We start from the raw sequence: 22,450 nt of genomic DNA, 5'->3' as shown, positions 1-22,450 counted from the left end.
GATTCCATAGCTGATATTGAAAAACCCAATATCAAAGCATTGACAAGAAATTATAACCTTCCCTATTCCCGTCTGCTCAATTGATACAATGGCTGTGCTCCGCGAACTTATCGACCTCCTGCTAATCAACTTTTATCTTTTAAGCAGGAAAAATCACTTTGTCAGTATATAGAAGCTCTAGATAAGCTATGTCTACCTTCCAATCAATCAATGATCTTTAATGCTGCTTGATTTCTACTTGCACAGAGTCATACAAATTCTACTACACCTGCATCTGAGCTTGAAGAGCACTGAGTCTAAAGATTTCTCAAACATCATTCAGAGTATAATGTACACAAGCAAAAGATCATTGATATATTACAGAAACAAGCTCATCAATCATCTTATATTTTTGATTGATTTAATCAGTTTAAAGAAACAATCAATAAATATGGAATTCAAGATTGTGATATTTACAACTTCAATGAAACAGAGTTCAGAATAGAAATTGAATGTGATCAATGAATTATAATATAAAATTTTCAATAATAAATTTATATTGAAAGTTCAAATAATAGAGAAAATCTTACTATCATTGAAGAAATTGCAACTGATGGCTTTATCATTTCTCTTTTATATATTCTCATTATGAAGCAGCTACAGAAGCAGTGAAAAGATGAAATAAAGAAAAATGTCATAATAATTACATTCAACATTGAATATAATAATGATCAAATCTTTTTTCAATGGATTCAGCATTCTCATCAGTTTATAAAAGCTCATATTAAAAAAACTCATCATCTGCTTTTATTAGATGAATTTGACTTTCTGTAATAGACGCAATGAAGATATCTATATTAGAAAATAAATACGTGGCGATAAATACATGGCGATAGATACATGGTTATAGAAAAGCACAGAACAATCAATTGTAATGGATATAATATGATGACAACATTATCTATATAATGCTCACTAATTTCTGTAGATAGAGGAGATCAGTGATTAGCTTTGAATAATAGAGATTACTATTTTCTAAATATCTTTTATATGTATTTCATATTACTTTTATAACTATTTCTATAGCCCATCTCTTACAATTCTAATCACTCATAACCTTATCTGAGTGGTCCACTGCTACACATATCTACAATAAGACTCATAACATTGATTAAAATATGTAAAATAATTTCAACACATGCAAGATTTTTAGAAAATCAATCTGAATTCTCTGTCATTTTTAACAATTATAGTGTATAATTGTAGCAGTTAAATGATTAAATTTGTGAATGAGAACAACAGCTAGCTATTCTGCATATGCAATAATATCTTAATAAGTTGAAAGTGCAGATTTGTGGAGATACTTTCATTGAAACTCAACTAATTTAAAATATCACTGCAGAATCACCACAAAATCAACTCATAGATGATATGAATAATGATAATGAAACATCATTAAGATTGAAGATAAAGAACTACTATTGAGGAAAAAATATATTAGAATTTAAAAACTATTGTAGCAGTTAAATGATTAAATTTGTGAATGAGAACAACAGCTAGCTATTCTGCATATGCAATAATATCTTAATAAGTTGAAAGTGCAGATTTGTGGAGATACTTTCATTGAAACTCAACTAATTTAAAATATCACTGCAGAATCACCACAAAATCAACTCATAGATGATATGAATAATGATAATGAAACATCATTAAGATTGAAGATAAAGAACTACTATTGAGGAAAAAATATATTAGAATTTAAAAACTATAAAAATCACATACTGACTTTTTTTACACATCATTGTTGATATTATCAAAAAGAAGAATGTAAGATAAATGATATCAAACTTTATTTTGATACTCATGTCAAGCAGAAGTGGCTGAATTTTGTATCATCATATAAAAAATGTGAAAGAACAACATTGTTAACATTTGATAATATGCTATCACATTTAAAAATGCAAATTAACAACCCACAAAACCAACATCAATTGATGAGTGAAAGATTTTAAAATATCAAACAACAAAAGTAACAATCAATATATGACTTTTCTAAGTATTTTGAAGACTGAAAGTATTATTTATCTTCATACAATGAAAAACAGAGAATGAATAATCTATTTAATAAAATGTTGAAAATGTTATATACTAAATTTAACTGATGAAATCAAGAATTTCAGAACTACAAAGAGTTGTTTTGAACTTTATAAATTATTGAAAAAAATATATCAAAACAATGATGTCTCATTTGCAAAAACAGATTTGTGATATTTATAGAAAATCAATGTTGTTTTGATAAATCTAACAACCACTGAAATAAAAGAAAATAAGAGAAGCAGATAAGTTCAACTGAACAAATCAAGAAAAATAAATATAACTGAATGAAAAAGTGCTCCTATTGTTATAAAAAAAATCATATTATAAACAATTGTTAAATGTTACACTCTGAAAAACATGATTAAGTCTGACAAGTAAAAAATCAACAATCTCAATCATAAAAGCAGTTGCTGCATTGAGAATATAGATAACTAAGCTGTGAAAGAAATAATTATTAATGATGAGTATATGAATGCTGACTAAAGCAGAATGGTTGATGGTATGAATGTTGATAGACTTTAATATGAATGTGAATTTCATATTGTGAGGGGTGATGACAGTGTGAAGAGTGAATAGTAGAAGATAGTATATAGTGTAGTGGAAGATAATAATAATTATAGTAGTAGTATAGTTGAAGTTGTAGTTGTAGTTGTAGTTGTAGTTGTAGCTAATCGCTGAAGAGGAAAAGAAAGAGAAAGAAGATGTGCGAAATACATACATCCATATATATATACATATAGAAATAGTGGTAGCGAGAGTATAATGGAAAGAGGTAAGAATAGACGAAGATATAAATAAAGATAATAATAAGGAAATAATAAACGAGTGCATTACACATATCCCACATCTGAGCATCAAAATATTTCTCAAAGTCAAAGGGTAAATTGAAAGTAGTGAAAGCAGTTGATAATTATAGAGTTAAATTATATGAACAATAAAAAGCTGTGATGAAGATTATTGATGATGAACATGTCCTTTAAAAAGAATTCCACCATTTTAAAGAAGCTGATATTAACAGATATGATGTAATTTTGAGCATGTTGTGATTGCAAGTTGTGAACTCTGATATCAATTGAATGTGAAAATGCTGAATCTATAGAAAAGCATCAAATATTAATTACATGCATTTAGATACTGTTAAGAAATTTACAACTTTAATGAATAACAGCAATATCATATTCACCGCCTTTTCACTATAAGCTATGCACACAACGACTGAGTCAAATATTTCAGATGATTAAAAAAATTATGTTGATATGTTCTGAAAAGATATATCTGATGCAGAGTATGCACCTCATGATCATGTCATAGATCTCAAATCTGATAAGAAATTATTATACAAATTGATATATAAAATTGTAATGTGACGGCGCCGAGGCGGTTGCTACTCGGCAGCGGCACAGAGGAGGATGGTATATAATGGGAAGCCTTATGGGTGGGCTTGATTATCTCGCTTGAACCGCGAACTCGTAAAATACTATACAAATACTGAACTACCAGAGGTACTCGGCACACTAAGAATATTGTATGAGGACAGTGGTAACTCTGGTATCTTATTGTCAAAAGATAAAAGACGAATCGCTGGCTCCTGGAATAGAGAGCCAGCATCTAGCTATTCTATATAGACAACGGGCAGCCATCCTCCCCTCACTCTATGAGCGAGGGTAGCCGAAGCAACTCCGCAGTGGCGCTGCATTGATCTGCCAGAAGAAATCCAGACCCCGTATAGAAACAGGATTCTCATATCTCATCAATCGGATCCTCTTCTATTGCATCCGAATGATGTCATAGGGTGGTTGGAAACCGGTTCGGACACCTGCGTGACGTTATGGGATAGATGGGATTATCCGAGGGGAAACGATGGGCCGTGTGGAGCCGTCACGGGGCCTTGGCACAACCAAGGGTGTGATACAGATCAAGCTATTCAATTGAAATTTTGTAGCAATATTTAATTCTTTCAAATATTCAATCAAGAATTCATTTCCAGTTTTTGTATTGAATAAAAGTTTTAAATTTAACTGTCTCAATTCAAACTTCTCTCTCAATCTCAATTTTAACTTTGTATACTTTACACAAAGTAAAAGAAGATGTTCTGAATTTTCATATAACTGCTAATCTGAATATAAGTCACTTCAATCATTTCTAATCTTTGTTAAATATGATTTAAAATAACCATGTCCAAGCTTTAGCTATATTATTGTAGCAAAAAATTTCTTTTTACATTTTATTGAGCAAGCTTTTCATTTTGACTTAGTTTCAAACCTAGAATATTTGTATATTATATGTATGTTGATATCAACATTGTTGCATCTCAACATTGAAATGAGTGACAGCTTCAATGATCTTTCAATGATCATATTGGTTGTAATAATCAAGATCACTGACATGGAAAGTGATAGCAATTGTAACAAAATTTTCAAATTCTTTTATATTTTGATCTCAGAACTTTTTTCATTTCTTTGGAAGATGATCGTTTATACTGAAATTTAAAGTCGATTATCAAATGGTATCTGACTACATCTCTCAACTGACAAGTAGTCACAGTATTTTTCATTAAAATGTTAAATGTTTATAATATAGATTTCAATGATCTGGAGATGTTTGTGATATTTTTGCAGTTACAATTCATATTCATTACATCTCTACCATGGTTCAGATGTGCTTCAAGTGTATTTTAAATAATTGAAATTATTTCATTTAATTTTTATAATAAAATATCATATTGATGTTGAAGTTCTTGCAATTTCTTCTCAGTCTATAACTTTTTAATTCTTTTAATCACAGTTATTTTTTTAATTTTAATTGCATTTAAATCTTCAGAAGAGGTGTCTCCTTCTCAATTATATTTAAAATTTGATTTCATAAAAAAGAATGATGCTTATTGCACACTTTCAATGATAGAGATGTATATTTCACAGTTTTCTTCATTGATGTTTATTGCTTCTGATTCAGCAGTGGCACAAGTACAGCAGATGTTGTGAGTAGAGGTTATAATTATTACTCAACAAATCATCTTTTAAAAATTGAGTGATTAGAAACTGTGAGGAGTGATGACAATATGAAGAGTGAATAATGAAAGATAATAAATAACATAGTGAATGATAATAATAATAATTGTAGTAGTAATAATAGTAGTAATAATAGTAGTAATAATAATAGTTAATTGCTAAGAAGGAAAAGAAAGAGAAAAGAAGATGTGCGAAATACATACATTCATATATATATACATACAGAAATAGCGGTAGCGAGAACATAATGGAAAAGAGGTAAGAATAAGCAAAGATAATATAAAAGAAAATAATAAGCGAGTGCATTACACAAACCTGCTCCGATCTGCAGTTGAGGATCCATTCCCCTCACAGAGAATCTCTGACTGACAGCCACCCACCATCATAGAAGAAGATAACAAACTTGAATGGGAGATTGAAGCAATCCTTGGTGATAGAACCAACCACCACCGCCGCGAATATCTTGTCAAATGGATAGAATATGATCGTCCGACCTGGGAACCTGCATCCGCCATGGAGGACACCACCGCCCTCGACGCCTACAAGTCATCACTCACCCTGGTAGGGGGGGATAATATGATGGGTTAGCATCTGTTAATAGTTAATTTACACAACCAACTCACCTTCTGCATCTACTCATCTCTGTTATTGCATTTTGTGCTTGTGTAGCCTTTAACAATTCTTCTGTGTAACCTCTTCTGCTTCACACTCTGCACTCATATAGTTCTAACAATTCTTCTGCATAATTCTTAATGTTCTTCTGCTCTGTGCTTCACTGTGAAGCAGCTTCTGATATTTTTCTGCTCTGATCTCCTCTTTATAAAAACCCTCTTTATACAACCTTTTCTTCTGATCTCTTTTCTCTTTCTTTTCTTAATCAATTCATAATCTGTATTTAGAATAGTGCTAGATCATTAATCGAAGTACGCTTATTACACATCTCAATCTTGAATTGTTAAAATAGCTTTATAGTAATTTAAAAATCTTTGAAGAGGTTTGCTTTTCTAAAAGCTATATTATGATGTGTATTACATGTATAAAAATCAAGAATTTCTCATAGTAAATTTATATGGGATGTATTCATTGTTAAAACTAACTACATAGCATCCTAAAATATATGTATAATTTTTATAAAAAATAATAAATGGATAATATCTCTTGCAATTTGTATATGTAATTTATGAGTAAAAGTGCCAAATAATATCGGCTGTCGCTCAACAATATACTTATAATTTTAAATTATAAATAACTATCTTATTTATCAATACTGTATATGTCTAAATCAATAAATTACGTATAATATAATAGTTTCATATTCTGAGTGTTGAGATATCCACTAGATGATCATTCTTGATTTTATCTGGAAAAGGCTAAGTGAGCCACGTTTTCACCCCATCAGACCACACCACACACTCCGACTGACATTGGGTTGAATTACTACTGCATGCTCACCACCACACACACAAGGTCGGGATCAGGGTTATCAAAGATTAGACGGTCGATTTCAGCAGATGTTAGTTGTCATTCAATGCGACTCCATGTTTTGTAAATCTGTCCATGCACATAGATATAGAAGAAACTCTGCTTTTCTGTTGTTATTTCTTCCAATTGATGTCTTGTTTTGCTTTTCATTTTCTGATTGCCGCATCGGATGCATGAGATGTTTAAACAGGAGTATTGTTTGTTGCTTTAACCTATCGCTCTAAAACATGGGCTAGCGTTGATACTCGCAGCTCAGAGCGACTTCATTCGCGCCGCGGTATTTGATGCTCAATGCATATACCCCTTGAGAAATTCATGAAGTGGGGTAGATGGAGGAGGAAGTTTATATGAGGAAGCTCAGAAAAACTGTCAATGTGGCATCTCATATATGTCATTACATATTAGGAACTCAATAAGCTACTGCACATCTTCCTGCCAGCCGAAGTCCGTCTTAACTCTGATCCCCGAAGATTGATTTTGGCTTTCAGAGTCAGCATCACTCGCCCCATTTCGTATAAAATCATCCATCTCGAACTGCGCGGACACTGTCGTTAGCGCAGTCTCATCTTCTGTGGGTCGCAAGCGCATCCGACCATTTCCCGATTCCGGCTTTTCCCCTACGGCTCCTTTCATCCTCTGAAAGCCATTCTTCTGCTTCTTAGTACCGTCCGCGGTGGTACTTTGTTGCGTTCGCACCAACCCAGGTGAAATCCCTGGACCAGAACTAAAGCTCTTCCCAAATTCCGTTCCAAATAGAACACGTGATACTTTTTGAAGAAGAGGCCGTAGTGTTGGCAGACAGGCGCAAACAATGCCAATGCATGGCTCGACGAAGGACCAGAGGAAAATGTTAACGAGGATAAATGTGACATCCTTGGCTCTCGCGAGCTCGCCCATAAATTTGATCCGAACAATACTTACGACACAGACACTATAAGCAGCCAAACATTTGGTTGTTAGCTATGAGCTTCTGGTGAAAATAAAGGTATTAAGGAAGGAGCCGTATTACGCACAATGTGCCTAACAAAAATAAACTGGACACTAAAATTTTTTTTGACGTGGGCATCTGAAGTTTCCAGACAAGCGGAATGGGGACAAGAAGTATCAATACATCTGTCGCAACATTGGCTGCTGCATTTCCGAGATAAAATATGTGAGGTTGGAAGCGACAACTTCCAGATTTCGCATCCTGGACCTGGGTCCAGTAATAGGATATCGGTTGGCAAGCAATTATCAGAGTGATGGTGCATGCAATGTAATAGCCACTCGAAAGAAAAAAACAGACCCACATCGACCAGTTCATCCCGAAAATACGGCGATAAAATAGCAGGATTGAAAATTTTATCAGTGGAACGTTCAAGATATACATGAACATGTATATGTAGTGTAACTTCCAATAACTCACAACTGTTAGTGATTCTAAACACACACACACACACACACACACACACACACACATATATATATATATATATATATATATATATATATATATAGTAATTCTTGTCCTTACCTTTATTAATACCATCACATCAGACAGAGGTACAATCCAGACATGTTTCCCAAGGCCGTATTGACCCCCTATAAACAGCCACTTTTAGTCCGAATGGGTATTGAGAGGAAGCTTCGAACATCCAAGGTTGTCCTCACCTGATATCGCAAGGGCGAAACTGCACGTTACAGATGCCTGATAAATGACTGTCAGAAGCATATAAAATCCCGCTGGTTGCTGGACAACTTACGAGTGAAACCAATATCAGCCAGTCATCGGCTTTGACCGTGAAGTTCTGCATCTTGACTCTTGTAAAGAAACGTAAAGCCACGGAAATTGCAGCAAGGCCATATACCGTGGCGACGGAGGCATTGAATTCGCGATTGCGATTTTCTGTGAGGTCCGTTCCAGGAGGCGCATCACCAAGAACGCTGCTCATTCTCGCAACCTAGAGTTAGGAGACTAAAGAGTTATAGAGAGAGCCGAATTTATCAAAGACTGATAAAAGAAAAGAAAGAAAGAGAGAAAGGAAGAAAGAAAAAGGAATGAACACTCCTCTTATCGACGCATGGTAGGCTGTCAATGAAGACGGAGATTGTGCACACCCAGCATTGGGCGTGCAGCAGTGGTTCATCTTCTAAGAAATGGCGATGGACGAAACGCTCGTCTTGCATCCAACTTGGCAATAATACGGAGAAAATGCCGCTAAGAACAAGAGAGGGAGAACGCGATCTCAAGCCTTTGGGCTCGCCGATTGAGCTCGCCATTGGTGACACCAGCGACCTTCTCCAGACTACGTCCAACCGGCGTCAGATAGCGTCTTGCCAGGATCATGGGTTTCATCGGCAGACGGACGGAATGGGCGGTTGTTCTCAAGACGGAATGACAAACCCGCTGATCGGAGGAAAATTCCCCGCTCCAGGCCAAAAGGCTGTGACGGACGGTGGACCAAAAATAATCTACAATTGTGATCAATTAGCGCAATCGAGGTGTTTCTCTTGACGGATGGTATCCCGGTCTTGACGCCTTCTCGAAGTCTGCAGGGCAAAGGATCAAGTGGACTTAATGTACTTTCAAGGGTTTCCTATCAGATACCCCACATAAAAATTCTTTGGGCGAACAGGACCCTGAGTTGAAGGATGGTTTCCCAGGCACAACTAACTATTGACTTCGCGCTTTTGGTTTTCAAACAAGAACACGAAAAATTCTGACGTTGTCATGGAGGCGGAAGCACACAACCTCCAGGAACACCACCACCAATCTCTTGCTTTATTTCTGTCTCTTTCATCTATAATATAATATAGCAAGATCCTTCCATCTCAAGCTTAGGCATTAAGATAGGGTTTCCTTAGTCGACGCCACTCACCATTCGAAGTCTCAGAACTGGAGCTCTTTCGCGCATTGATCTCCGTCATAGTCCATCCCTCCACGCACGTAAATGGCACAGCAGGCTGAGCCAGCCTTCCGCATTCAGTATATCCAGTCAGATAAATGGTTGAGAATGATGGCTAGCATGTGGAAACCACGTTGTCAACGCGGGCACGCGAGGATCACACTTGTGAAGTGGAGGAATATCTCGGCGAGATTCACAGAACCGCAAGTCCGGACGGTGCAGCGCTGGCCATGGCATCCATGCCTAGAGGGCAGGCGATACCGCCGAGCTCTGCACATTGTGGACATGGACAGCGAATTTCAGCTCGCTAAACGGCAAGTTGGCACCTCTCCTCAGCGGCCAAGTAAGCACCAGAACTCGTCTTTTTCACATCTCATCACCCAGGATGCTAACCTGTGGCGTTCAACAGGAACTTGGAATTGTTTTCAGGGTTTTTCTGGAGACTTCGTTCTTCCTCCTAGTGCCCTGATTCATGTGGCGCTTGTAATCAGAGCCCTGCTGGTTAGACCCTATGGTGTGGGGTGGTTGGGCTACTCAGAAGAAACTCTGAGCTGTTACCTCGTAAAGAGAGGGAAGAGAAAGTGTGTTGAAACAAACAGGTACGACGGCAGCCTATAGTGACAAATGTGTCAAATGGGTTTTTTTGATGTTTTCCACTGTAATTACTTAATTCCACTTACAGACACTCATTGATAAACATTTATACTAGAAAGCAATGCATCTTGAATTCTCTAAGTACATTTTAAAACAGTGAATTTATGTCATTGTAGATATCTAGTAATGATATCTAGTGATGCTAATGATGATATCTCGCAATAATATCTAGCAATGATATCTAGTGATAATATCTAGTGGATGTGGTTCCTCTCTATACTGCGGCTGGTGGTCGCAGTGTATCAGTGGTGGGTTCAGTGGTCACACCCGCGCTGGGCCGGGCCACACCACCACACCCATGGGTATATATATCACTATGAGCACAACCATTTAACAAATGATTATGTTGGCTTTTCACTATGGATAACCTGGTGATTGTAGTGCTATCTCATCACAGTGATGATATATATTGAAGATGATATCTAGCAATGCATTGCTTCCTAATAATCAACAGGCTCCATTCAATTACAGAGAGAATGAATATGATAGGTATATGTACTGTACATTGTAACACTAGTATAAAAAACCTATTTGACACATTTGTCACTATAGGCTGCCGTACGAGCAAATATATCTTAAGATGGTTCTCCACCTGAAGGATTTATTATCCTTGTGTGGTGGTGTTTTGGGAAAACCAAAACTTAAAAATTTATATTACACGCTAACCGGGGCCTCTTACACCGTCAGCACCTTCTCCCTTTCACAACCATGGCTTGGCTGAACGAGAGCCACAATCCCTTAAATCTGAGAGGCTGGCTTCATTGTCCCAGGAAGGACTCCATCGTCGTCAACTCATCCTGAATGAGATTTTTCGGCCCTCACCTGGCCACGCTAATCTCTGCCACTGTACTCCGTAATATACGAGAAGATTCTTTGGTCCAGTGCTCATACCATGGCAAATCTGAGAATACGGGCCAGGTCTGCAATGCTCCCACCTAAGTATATTGCGCCATTTCCTCCTCACCATTCTAACCACCATGGTATCAGCGCATTCCTTCTGTAGGTGATGGACAGTCTGCTATTATCCCGGAATTACTTCACCCGCATCGCATACCATGCGCAGACTTTCAAATGTGGTGAACTTTAAATGCACCCCTCATTAAATCTCAGTGTTCCTTCGAGAAACAATCTATGTTCGGATGGCAGGTGTGGCAGCGCAAAGGCACGATTACATGCTATTCCAGTGTCGATGGATGTGGCATTCCCTCTATGAATACGGAGTAGTGACGTCCAAACCACCTAATAGGGCTCTGGTAAAGCTGCCAAGGAATGCTTGATCATGGTCGCGAGCCTAATCAGGAAAATCAAAAAGATTGCGAATGGAGCAACGTGCGAAATCTTCGCAAGAAACAATGGCTTTATCTGACTAATTAGGTAAGGTGATTTTGTTGCAAGTCTGAGTGGCTGTATTGAGTGCTATCTTCTGGGGGTTATATCCACTTGTGTGGGATGCTAGTCTGTAGTAGGAAGCTGAGGATCCCACAGATTATTACAGAGTACTTTCGAAGCAGGTTGCAAAAAGCCCTTCGATATTCAATGTCATCTGCTCCTAGGCCTGGGTCGTTCTGGATTACCCTTAGCCGCTACCCCTTGTCCAACGAACGAAGGCAGTGTTCGGCAAGAACGGAAGCGGGGTGGGCCGTCGTTTGAAGACTTGTTTACCTTGAAGCGATTGGATGTTAGCGGGCGATGGAAAGTCCATGTCTGTCCGGTTTTCCGGCCTCGCCCATTCCATTCCACGTGCTGTTTTCAATCCGTATAAAGACATGCCCCAGGCTTTCTCACAAGTCTCAACTGCCTTGCTGAGAAGGTGGCGCTGGTCAGTTGGCATGTACTGCGTAGGTCAAACGATAATGCTGTGGGCTGATATGCATCGATCGAATGCCCTCCGCAGCGGAGAAGCCTGTCTGGGAACCTAGCCTTGCCTCTGGTGACAGTGATTGTAGATATATCTGATTGCGATGCCATTCAGAAAACCTGATTCCACGACCTTACGAGGATAAACTCAGAACATCTGGTATCAAGCAATTATCATTTTAATATTGAGGGGAGAGGTTACTGTTCGCAACTACGCCTGAAGTCGGGAGTGGCTCGTCAGGTCAAGCTCATCGCAAGCTTTATGCTTCGGCTACTGCGACAATCAAGTTTCTTGGAAAGGGGCTTGTATGTTGACATTTTCCGTTTCTCGCAGAGTGAGTTTTAGTCGTTTCACCCATATCTCCCTGAAGCAGGAAGCTACTTAGGGGCTAATTAACATCATCCACATTAGCAGGACCAGAGTGTCGCCTTACATAACTGTCGAACGATATATGCGGTCCTCACGTCAGTTACCGAGGCTCATTGCTAATACCGGCGGGGTGGTGCCTGTGACTCCCTTACGAGAGCAGAGGATTCGGTGATAGCTTCCACATAGTCATATCCAGGGAGGATATCCTTGCTGAGTTAGGGGTGTGCGGACAGTGACAGAATCCGACTGGGTGAGAGTCAATAGTATTTTCCTCAAAGTATTAATATCGTTCGGTAATAGGGTAACAGAGCATCAGTTGTCAACTGAGCCTGCATGTCCACGGGCAGCTATCCAGCTTTTGACGCGCTGCAGGCATTGGAGCCGGTCAAGACACAGCCAATGCAAGTCATATATGTCGTGGAGAGTTTCCGGAGGATGCGATGATTGTGGTCTGAGAGGCCCAGTGGTAGGCGGAATTTCCGCGACAGAGCTGGACGTGAAATAACTCTTCTGGGGATTTTCTTCAGAAGAGGCAGTTTCTCACAGGGTCCAACGAAAGCATGGATGGACCGCATCTCGGGGTGGATTCAAACGTTCCCGACTGATACCACGATACTAGGCATTCCGACGAGCTAGAGTACCAATACACCCGACTTTGGTAGGCGAAAGCACAGTGATCTCCCACATCTTCACAATAATTTCGAATGGTAATAATGTAGGAGCATAAGGGCTACGGGTAGGGCTGTCATTTCCGCCCAGCTGCCATTCCTTTGAACAAGTTCATTCTAGAATTTGACAAAGCACTCATTACATCATCACGGCATAGCCATGTGATTTTTTAGAATGTTCCCCCGCAAGCCCACAGGTTCTAGTAACGGCGATTTGAGCCGGCGACTGTAGTCAACACTAAATTGTATGATGACGAAGAGGGAGATGCCGAGCTTGTTCCTGGGCGTCAAGATGTCCGTCCTGCTGCAGCTGGTCCTCGACTTGGCCAGTTCGGACTTGTGGTTCATGTCAACGGCAGAGATGTGAATTGCCGGCTTCGGGAAGAGCGTTGCAGCTCGAGTTTTCGAATCGCGAATCTCGCGGGGTAAGCCTTTGACAAAAGTGGATTGGGGTTTATCTCAGGAAAACTCCAGACTCGATCCTTGGAATTTCTCAGCCTTGCTACGTATCTATCGGAAACGAGGGACCATACGGAGTAGACAAGATTGGATGAGTTAAGATCCGGGGTCCTAACGTGGCTCGACACATGGATTCTGCTGTACAGGGGGTTTCAAGGAACGCTTCACCCAATAATGCCGCCAAATAAACCTACGACAAGGCGATCCTGCGGGGCGGATTAGGGCTGTGCCAGCACCAATTGGGCAAGGCACAGCAGCTTCTTCCGTTAGTGCCGCGCCTATATGCAGGACATGCAAGTACCTGATATCAAACCAGAGTCTGCCTCACTGTTTCAGGGGGGGGATTTGCCGCTCCAAAACAAAACATAAAGAAAATGCATGGTTATAAAAGACGTCTTTTACTACTTTCTATAGTTTCTTTATTCTTCGGTAATGGGTTACTTTTACTCTTGTTCTGTAGTTGACCACAATACATCCTTCGGTGTGGCCCTGCGTCGTTTCATGGACGCAATTACAGGCGTTTGAAATCTCGCGCAACGATTTAATAGCTCGTTATATTTCCTTCCAACTCTTGCACACGCATCACTCTCCGAATTTCAAGGGAACTATCTTGCAAGACATCAACAGAAAGAACAAAGAAATGGCCAGTTTCATGCGCTCCTTGAGGAACGGGCTGATGAGGAATGGGCTGAAGCAGGACGCGAAGGAGAAGGGCAAGGCGATAGACTGGGCGACTTATCCAGACGAGCCACCAGCCTATACCCCCACAGCAGAGACTCAGGAAACCATTGCCGATTCCTCACCCTACGCCTTTTTGAGTGATTTCGATACCATCCTTCTCGTCGACGACAGCGGAAGCATGAGTGGCTCACGATGGGCCGAGACCAGAGAAGCACTTTCAGCTATAGCCCCAATATGCGCCGAGTATGACGAAGATGGCTTTGATATATACTTCTTAAACCACAAAAATTGGAGCAATCCAACCGGAGCATATGCGAACATCACAACATCAGAGGCTGTTGGACTTATCTTTAGTCGGGTTACGCCGAGCGGACGAACCCCGACCGGAGGCCGACTGCACGACATTCTCAATCCGTACGTAGATCAAGTCCGATACAGGTCGGCAGGGGGTCCTAGGGGTGTGAGCAAGCCACCTGTTAAACCGATTAACGTCATCGTGATCACGGACGGCATCCCAACTGATGATGTGGAACCGGTGTTGATCAGTGTAGCAAGGCGACTGGACGAATGCAATGCGAAGCCGTGGCAGGTAGGAATTCAATTTGTACAAGTTGGCAACGATCGATCTGCTGCAAGGTGGTTGGAGAGTCTTGATGATACCCTGCACAAAAACAACCATGTGCGGGACATAGTTGATACAGCGCCATGGAGTGGCGCAGTGCTGTCATCTAACACCATTTTGAAGATCATGCTCGGCGGGGTGGACAGGAGATACGACCGACAAACTGTTTCCAGAGTGGGACGCAGATAGTGTTTTCTTCTTTCCTTGTTTTCAACTCAACCCCTTTTGTTCCTATTCCAGGTTTTCTTGATAGGCTTAAATTTTTCCTTCACTTCTATTACGGATACCATGCTGTGTTGTTTAGTTGAAGTTATTTTATTGTTGTCGAGATAGGCCCTAGCTGCCAGGGTGTATTCAATCAGCCAATTGTCAGCCTTGTCTTCCGTTAAATCCAGTTTTGGGAAAAGGCCAAATGAGCAGTGCATTGTAGTTCGTAATCGATGCACCAGGAATTGGGGATATAATAATAGCAGGAGTAACCTGATATCAAGAACAGAATCAAAATTAATCAAATTGATAAATAACTTCGACGAATCATACACGTAGAAAATGGAAATGTTTCATGTCTCAATTTTGGAGTGTTAGGACACAGTGATGTTGCCTCCATGCAGTGATAATATCGTCGTGGGATCGCCGGCGCAAGATTTTGTATGAGCCCTTCAATATAGTAAGTATCTCAGGGACGGTAGTATGAAAAATCTACTCATGACTGATGACGTTCCACCTATCCACTATCCAACAACTTTGTATGATCAAGGTTTTTTTGCGCGGGTATTTGAAGCTGAGAAGCCAAATAACGGTTCATTTCGCTCACTTCTTGAGCCGGGAGGCAGGGAAGTTTGATGGTTGCCATTCTTATAAGCACCCTGGGACTCACTCTCCTTTTCATTAAGAGATGGAACAGCAATACTTATTGCCGGTATCAGCATGTCAGCTTAAATTCTTAGAACAAGTCAGAACATTTTTGGTCTATGCACAGGAGGTATAGTTAGTCATCCCAAACGGAGAGACTTCATTTCTCTCACTCGCGGAAGATGGCATCCAGCCAGCCATCATTGGGAAATTTCCTCTGTGCAGCGGCGGAATTGAGCAGCTTGTCCGCGACACGCGACCAAAGGGAAAAAAGTCAAAACTTCAATCGGAACTCCCCATCATCGACAGGTACTCGCGGTCCCACCCACTATAGCATATAGTTGCACCGCTGTGCAAAAAATATCACCGCTGTACCAATTCTCGCCTTTGTTCATCCCCAATCACGCGATTATATCTATCTCAAGATGGTTGAAAGATCTTAAGAAGTCGACAAACGTGTAAAAGCAGCTACGGAATTCGATGAAAGATGCCCTGGCCTCAGCCGTGCTGCCCTTGCTCGTCAATTCAATATCACCCGCCAGATGGGCAAGAAGATAGCTTTAGATGAGAAGTTAGATAACTTCAGAAGTTTCACAATCTTGAATCCATCAACTCTGATCATTGGGAGGATAATTAATATGATCTAGATTCTAATTTCACAAATAACTAATATGACACAATTGAGATAATTAAATACAAGCCGCAATCGCTCGCTTGCGCTCGCTTATCCAGCTTGAAAACGCGCCGTTTAATCCCTCGGGCGAACGTTATGAGATATACAACGGCTGCACGTGACTTGTATAGGTGAATTACATGTAATCTACAGCTGTTAATAAGAGAACAATCACATAGATGAAAAACATGAATAACACTGTAGTAGTGTTGTAGAGTTAATGTAGAAGCACTAAGTGAGGTGTAATTAAATGCCAGGCAGCTCATGTAGAGAATGTAGCAATTACAATCAAACAGCAAGCATTTGAAATGTGATGATTTACATGTATCAACCCTCAAAACATCTGTAATACAATTGAAGCAGCCAAAATGGTTGAATGTAAGTAGAGAACTGCCAAAAAATGAAGAAAAACAGCTCAGAAATGATGGAATTACAGCTAATAATAATGCAGAGCAAGCCCAGCAAGCTCAGCAGACTCTGAATGCCCAGCAGCCTGTGCCACCCGCCAACTCTCTCCCGCTCCCGCTCCGCCCCCAGCAGCCCCAGCAGCCCGCCAATGCATGGATGCCCGAATGTAAGCTACGGCTGCTGGTAGAACAAATTGCCAAGGACAGCAGCAGGGTCATTACACAGCTGTGAGAGATGAGATGCAAGAGGGATATAGTGATGTGTGAGAAGGATTTCAAGTCTCAGTTAAAAAAAGCAACAAATGTAGAATCAGCACTTGCTCACAGCTGTGGCATCAAAGCCAACCCATTGTGTGACTTGTGTGAGAAGAATCACAATCCATTCATTAAATGTATTGTGATTTTCAGCATGTTGAAAGGGGTCTGTGTGAATTGTCACTACAATTCATTAAGCAAATATTGCAGCTTGCAGTCTGATAGTAATGAATCATCTCTATAGCATGCAAACACATTAGCAAAATGTATATGTAAAATATATATACTGATATAAAAATAACAGAGAATCAGCAATTCATTGTTCTCATCAATACAATCATCATCAACACTACAGCTGCAGAGAAGAATGAAAAAAGAAAGAAAAAAAGAAAAAAATAAGTTGTCAATGTAAAGTCAGATCAAACAGCTGAGCTGTTTAATTCAATTAAAAAAAAAAAACAAATAATGTTTATAACATTGAAAAATAAAAAAAAAAAAATGATAAAATGAATGATAATGAAATTATAAAACTGAAATTATTACAATTGTGAGTGAAGATATATCAACTTTATAAAATGAAGAAAAAAATGAAATGTTTATATAAAAAATGAAATAAAGTTGTGAATCTATTGCTCATGATTTAACTCAGTCAATAAAATGTTTTTATAATTATTACAATCCTGATTAAAAAATTCAAAAAATAAAAAGTGATGTGGGTGAGCTGTATGAGTCATGTGAAATGTGAAATGAACTCAGTGAAATGTTATTGCTTTTTTCTTTTTTTTAATAATTAATATCAATTTGAAATAATAATTTTTTATATATTCAAAAATTTTTATTTTAACATCTGATGATGGCATTCTGTAGACAATGAAGAAAAAATAATAATAATAAAAAAATTAATTGAAAAACTATAGAATCTCTAAATATATCTCATTTAATATACATTTTTCATCATTCTTATTCAGCAGAACAATTAACTGACTGACATTCAAAAAATATAATATACAACTGATCATATAAGAATATGAGATTTCTGAAATTAATATCAACTGTAGAAAGAAATTGTCTCTGAAACTTGTTGATTATCATTGCAAAACATGAATAAACTGAAAAATGATGATGAATTATATTAAATGAAATTTCAACAAATTGAGCATGTAGATTGATCTGCAGTAATATATAAATTAAATTCTTATATATATCAAGAACAATCGAACTTTAAGGGCCATGGTGGCCGAAAGTGGCAGGCGTTTGGGCTGCTTCCGACCGTCCCTGCACCCCGAATTCGCACCCACGCTAATCAACACTAGACCCAATCTAGAAGTCATCGATCGCTGCTTTTTGTGAGCTCATTTAACGCCGGCCAACGGTCTCACCTTCTGCTCGCGCGACTACTCGCGAACCGCTCACCCTGTCACAGTCCACTCATTCGCCCATTCGCCCAACTGGAGCGCTCCGTTTCTGGCGCTCAATCCTACAAGCATGATGGCCGCCTGGATAGTCATGGCTTCCCCATTCTATAAATACTTCCATGTCTCCCTCCCTCCCCCGCTCTTCCTTTTCCTTCGGTTGCCGTTGGGTCCTCTTCAAACCATTATACCTTTGTTACCAGTCCCCTCCTATCCGCCCCAACTCCCTTGCAGACGGCTTGTCCACTCCAGTCTTCCTCCATAGAATCCCTTTTCTATCTACCTACATATTAGCCGCAATCTGACGCTCACACTGAACAGGATGCCAGTTGGAAGACCCAAAGTGCCGAAAGCTGGCAGATCACGCACGGCAAGTCGACTGGATTCACCCAGAAAGTTGAACTACAAAGCCATATTGGAACGACACGAAGCGGCTGGCCGCACATCCAGACTCTACTCCGCAAATGCTGAGAAAAGCAGAGGGACAGTCCGGCGGAAGCTTCAGCGGTAAGTAGTGATCTCCGTAAGGAAATTGAATTGACCTGCTTACAGAGACCAGCTTCTGCTCTGCTGAACTGAAGACCACGGAAGAGGAGTTCATCGAGAATCTGACGGCGGGCCGAGTCAAGACATACTTCGACTGGCTCGAGAACACCCATCGGAACAGCATCAAGGCAGCGTCGGCCTTTGACAGTTACTGGAGGCTTCTGAAGACCCTGTATGTGGAGCACACTGGTCGTGGCATGGATGATGGGATGGCGCAGGATTGTCTGAAATGTAAGACCATCAGAAGCAACTGATGTGGCCCCAGCTGACGGGCTCCCTCCGCAGTATAAGAACATTGTCATCAAGAGATGGGGTCTCCGGCGACGACCGAAGAGGAAGCCGTCAGGCACCAAGGACGATGTGTACCGCATCCTCCATGCCCATTGGACGCGGTGTACGAAGGCGTACGCTGATGAGAAACAGCGACTCTACGTTGCTGCAGGTATCCTTCTATCTTTCATCTCCGGTGGCAGGTTGGTCTCGCTGTTCGACACCCGGATCAAAACAAGTGATGAGAAAGCCAGAGACGGACCGTCAAAGGGAGCGTCACACACAGCCAGCAAGGACTCAAAGCGCAGGACCAACTGTCGCCGTGACCGTCCCCGAGACATCGCGGCCCCCAACCTCTACTTGAAGACGGCATCCCAGATCGGCCAACATGATAACCGACCCATAGCACCAGAGAAACGCAAGATGGTTCATTCCGACAATGACGAGGAATATCGCGACACAAAGAAGACACGAATCATGGCTCCTCGAAGAAGCTGTCACTCCACCCGAGAAGTGTCCTACGGCAAATATGGGATGCGCGGTGAAGACATTATGTACGATGCCCAGGATAGCGACCTGGATAGCCGTACGAACGACAACACAGACTTCGACTCAGGGTATGTTGATGAAGAAAGAGACAGCACTCACAGCAATTCCGGGGAATCTCTCTTTGATGAGCTTGTGCGAGAAAACGATACCGACACTGAGTTGAGTGTAGAGTCAGTGGAAAGCGGCTCCACCAGCGGTTTGTCCGCCGACAATGACATCAGTGAACTTGACCGCTTCATAGACGATGTGACGGACGATGAGTATGATGCAGGTCCTGAGGAGACTGGGGCCCTTGTCTGGCGGCATATCGAATTCCACATCATTCAGAGCCCCTTGGCTGGCCGGCCAAACATTCTCCTGGCTAAGGTCACGCTTCTCCACACGAAGGGTGAAGACAAGAAGCCGCGAGTGTAATGCTATGCAACTTTCCCTCTTCCCAATCTCTGCGTTTCTTTACACTTCAATGACTGACCGACACTGCAGGAAAACATTCGTCATCAGCCACAATCCGGAGCCGCTCCTGGACCTTCTGGGGCACTTTCTCTCCATGGCAATAGATGACGAGATCTTCGCGCCTGAATTCAAAAAGCTTGAAGATATCTACTGGTATCCCATCCCGTCGCACCTAGGTGGTATGAACCTAAAGATCAAGGCAGAGATGCTGGACGTGCCGGTGTTCCGCCCATCCTCCGCGCTATCAAGCCCTTTGACTGGAGACCAGCCCATCGATGAAAGTGTCGCACTTGCTATCATGGGATATTTTCTGTCCATATTTTGATCAATTTTGGCATCAGTAGCTTGATTCCGATTTTTCTCCATCTCCACTATCTCTCTCACAACCTGCACCTGTCTCTCTTCCTCCCTTTGACTCTCTATTTCACTCCATTTCTAGACTTCCTTCTGTTTTTGCTTCAGCCTTTCACCTTCCGCTTCCGCCTCCGCCGTTTTCATTTTCTGGTATTCCTGGTAGTAGTAAGAGATATGTAGATTTGACTAGGATTGATATAGCTTGATGTAGCGATATTCGGCGGTAGAATTTATGTGGAAGGGATTTGACGGGGTATTTTGGGCATGTGACACAGCAGGGTGCCGTCGAGAGGTGTTGACAATATTCTGTTGCACGGTGCTCTTGAAAAGTTGAACGATCAGAACATCGGCGTGGCTTGTATGGACGAAGAATGCTTGGGGCACGCGTGGGATAAGGAGGGTTGGCTCCGAGATATTCTACTAGACTGCGGAGAAATGTTTTGTTGATGAAACAGCTGGCTCAGTGGGCTGAAGATGGGGACTGTGGGACTCAGAGACACTAAATTGGAGCGCGGAGGTCCATGGCTTGAATTATAAGAATGTGGTGTTGAGGACGAGCCAGCAGGTCCAGTCATCAGCCTCTGGGAATCGGCACGGAGGAGTGGTAATGCTGAAAGAGAGAGTAATTTGTTCAAGGAATAGAGAAAACTGTGTCAGCAATAAGAATTAAGAGGACGGCACTGAAATGTTCTGTAGCCGCAGCACTTGATTGTTGCAGTGAGGAAACAAATCAAGTTAATCGCAAAGCATGGCGGTCGTGGAGCTCGAATAGGAGAACCAAAAATGATCCCATGTAGCAATTATGGAAAGTAAAATCTTTCTTGAAGTCAATGAGGATTAGGTATCTTGTCGCGTAAATTCTATTAGATGTGGACGAACCGCCGGGCTGGGCGGCAAAGACCTCACGTACATAGCGGCTCATTTGCAGCACAAGGAAGTAGGGTTGAAAATGTTGAGATAAATGGGGAGTTGGCTTTTCGCCATCGCTACAATGCTGATTGAGGGATGTAGAGCATTCGCCAGTCCACAAGCGAAATATTTGGGAGTGTTAATCCCGATACTTTGCGTGTTAAAGAAGTGATATAAAATTTGTGGTGTCTTATGGGTAGCTCTATCGGATCCATGTCGATTCCATTAGAAATAGGAATGATCTCCTTCACGTCAGTATTGGCAATGTTTCCCGCGGCCATTATCTTCAGTTATTTCCTTGCATGAAACTGGCTGTTGAAACTGATGGCCAGTGGTGGGGTCCATGAATTTTTCAAGGATGGAAGGTAAAGCTGTGTCGATGTCGTAGAATTGGAGTTGTTGGACGCGTCCTCGCATTCGTTCAAAGATGCCAGAGCGCCCGATTTCCGGGGTGATGAATGCACTTTTGAAGGGTTTCAGGAGCAAGAGAACATCATCAGCTGATCTTTGAAGACAGCCTCTTTCTTTCATTGAGATGTAGCAGAAGCTGGGATTGGAGGTGTTAGTTGTGCTTTTTTGATTATCCGAACGTGATACATTTGTAAAAACATGTTGGCAGGAGGGGAAGGGGCCATGGGGAGCTGTATACTCACATCTGCGATTCGCGGGCGGGCTTTGGGCCTGTAAGTTTGTGTTTGCATTTGGGGATGGGAAGCCCTGGGGCAATCAGTCCAACACACCATCCCTCGCAGCCCTCGGGTAATCCAGCGAGACAGCGCAGATGCATTTGCAAGGGTCTGCAGTAGGTCTTTTTCTCTTTGAAACAGAGGTGTCAAACATATGATGGGGTGCAATAGTATTTTCCTCCTTGGCTGCGTGCCCTATGATGGGGGGTGGAGGGTGGGTGGGATTTTGGTTTGTCGAAGGTATTCTGTAGTGTACTTTTACATATATATTTGTCGCTTAAGTAATTAGACCGATATTTGTTCGAGGAATAAGGAAAACGAA

At 41.0% G+C, this 22,450-nt stretch overlaps 3 protein-coding genes across 3 annotated transcripts; 2 read left to right on the top strand and 1 right to left on the bottom strand.

The window, feature by feature from the left end:
- Window positions 1–6,983: 6,983 nt before the first annotated feature.
- Window positions 6,984–8,497, bottom strand: HCAG_02290 (predicted protein; the record flags this gene model as incomplete). The annotated part of the gene is made up of 5 exons (XM_001542069.1): window positions 6,984–7,497; window positions 7,678–7,697; window positions 8,080–8,147; window positions 8,217–8,253; window positions 8,309–8,497. 5 exons carry the CDS (start codon window positions 8,495–8,497, stop codon window positions 6,984–6,986), a joined length of 828 nt encoding a protein of 275 aa, XP_001542119.1.
- A 5,614-nt stretch (window positions 8,498–14,111) lies between these two features.
- On the top strand, window positions 14,112–14,951 carry HCAG_02289 (predicted protein; the record flags this gene model as incomplete). Its single annotated transcript, XM_001542068.1, has 1 exon — window positions 14,112–14,951. The coding sequence occupies one exon, from the start codon at window positions 14,112–14,114 to the stop codon at window positions 14,949–14,951; it is 840 nt and encodes a 279-aa protein (XP_001542118.1).
- A 3,228-nt stretch (window positions 14,952–18,179) lies between these two features.
- HCAG_02288 (predicted protein) lies at window positions 18,180–21,175 on the top strand (the record flags this gene model as incomplete). The annotated part of the gene is made up of 9 exons (XM_001542067.1): window positions 18,180–18,295; window positions 18,683–18,868; window positions 18,921–19,138; window positions 19,173–19,794; window positions 19,828–19,922; window positions 19,968–20,136; window positions 20,210–20,491; window positions 20,809–20,933; window positions 21,072–21,175. The coding sequence occupies 9 exons, from the start codon at window positions 18,180–18,182 to the stop codon at window positions 21,173–21,175; spliced, it is 1,917 nt and encodes a 638-aa protein (XP_001542117.1).
- Window positions 21,176–22,450: the final 1,275 nt, after the last annotated feature.

Source organism: Histoplasma capsulatum, genomic scaffold, assembly GCF_000149585.1.
Source record: "Histoplasma capsulatum NAm1 scaffold_2 genomic scaffold, whole genome shotgun sequence".
NCBI classification, from domain to species: Eukaryota; Fungi; Ascomycota; class Eurotiomycetes; order Onygenales; family Ajellomycetaceae; genus Histoplasma; species Histoplasma mississippiense.
The sequence above is the reverse complement of the archived record's forward strand: the minus strand, read 5'-3'. Positions and strand labels throughout refer to the sequence as shown.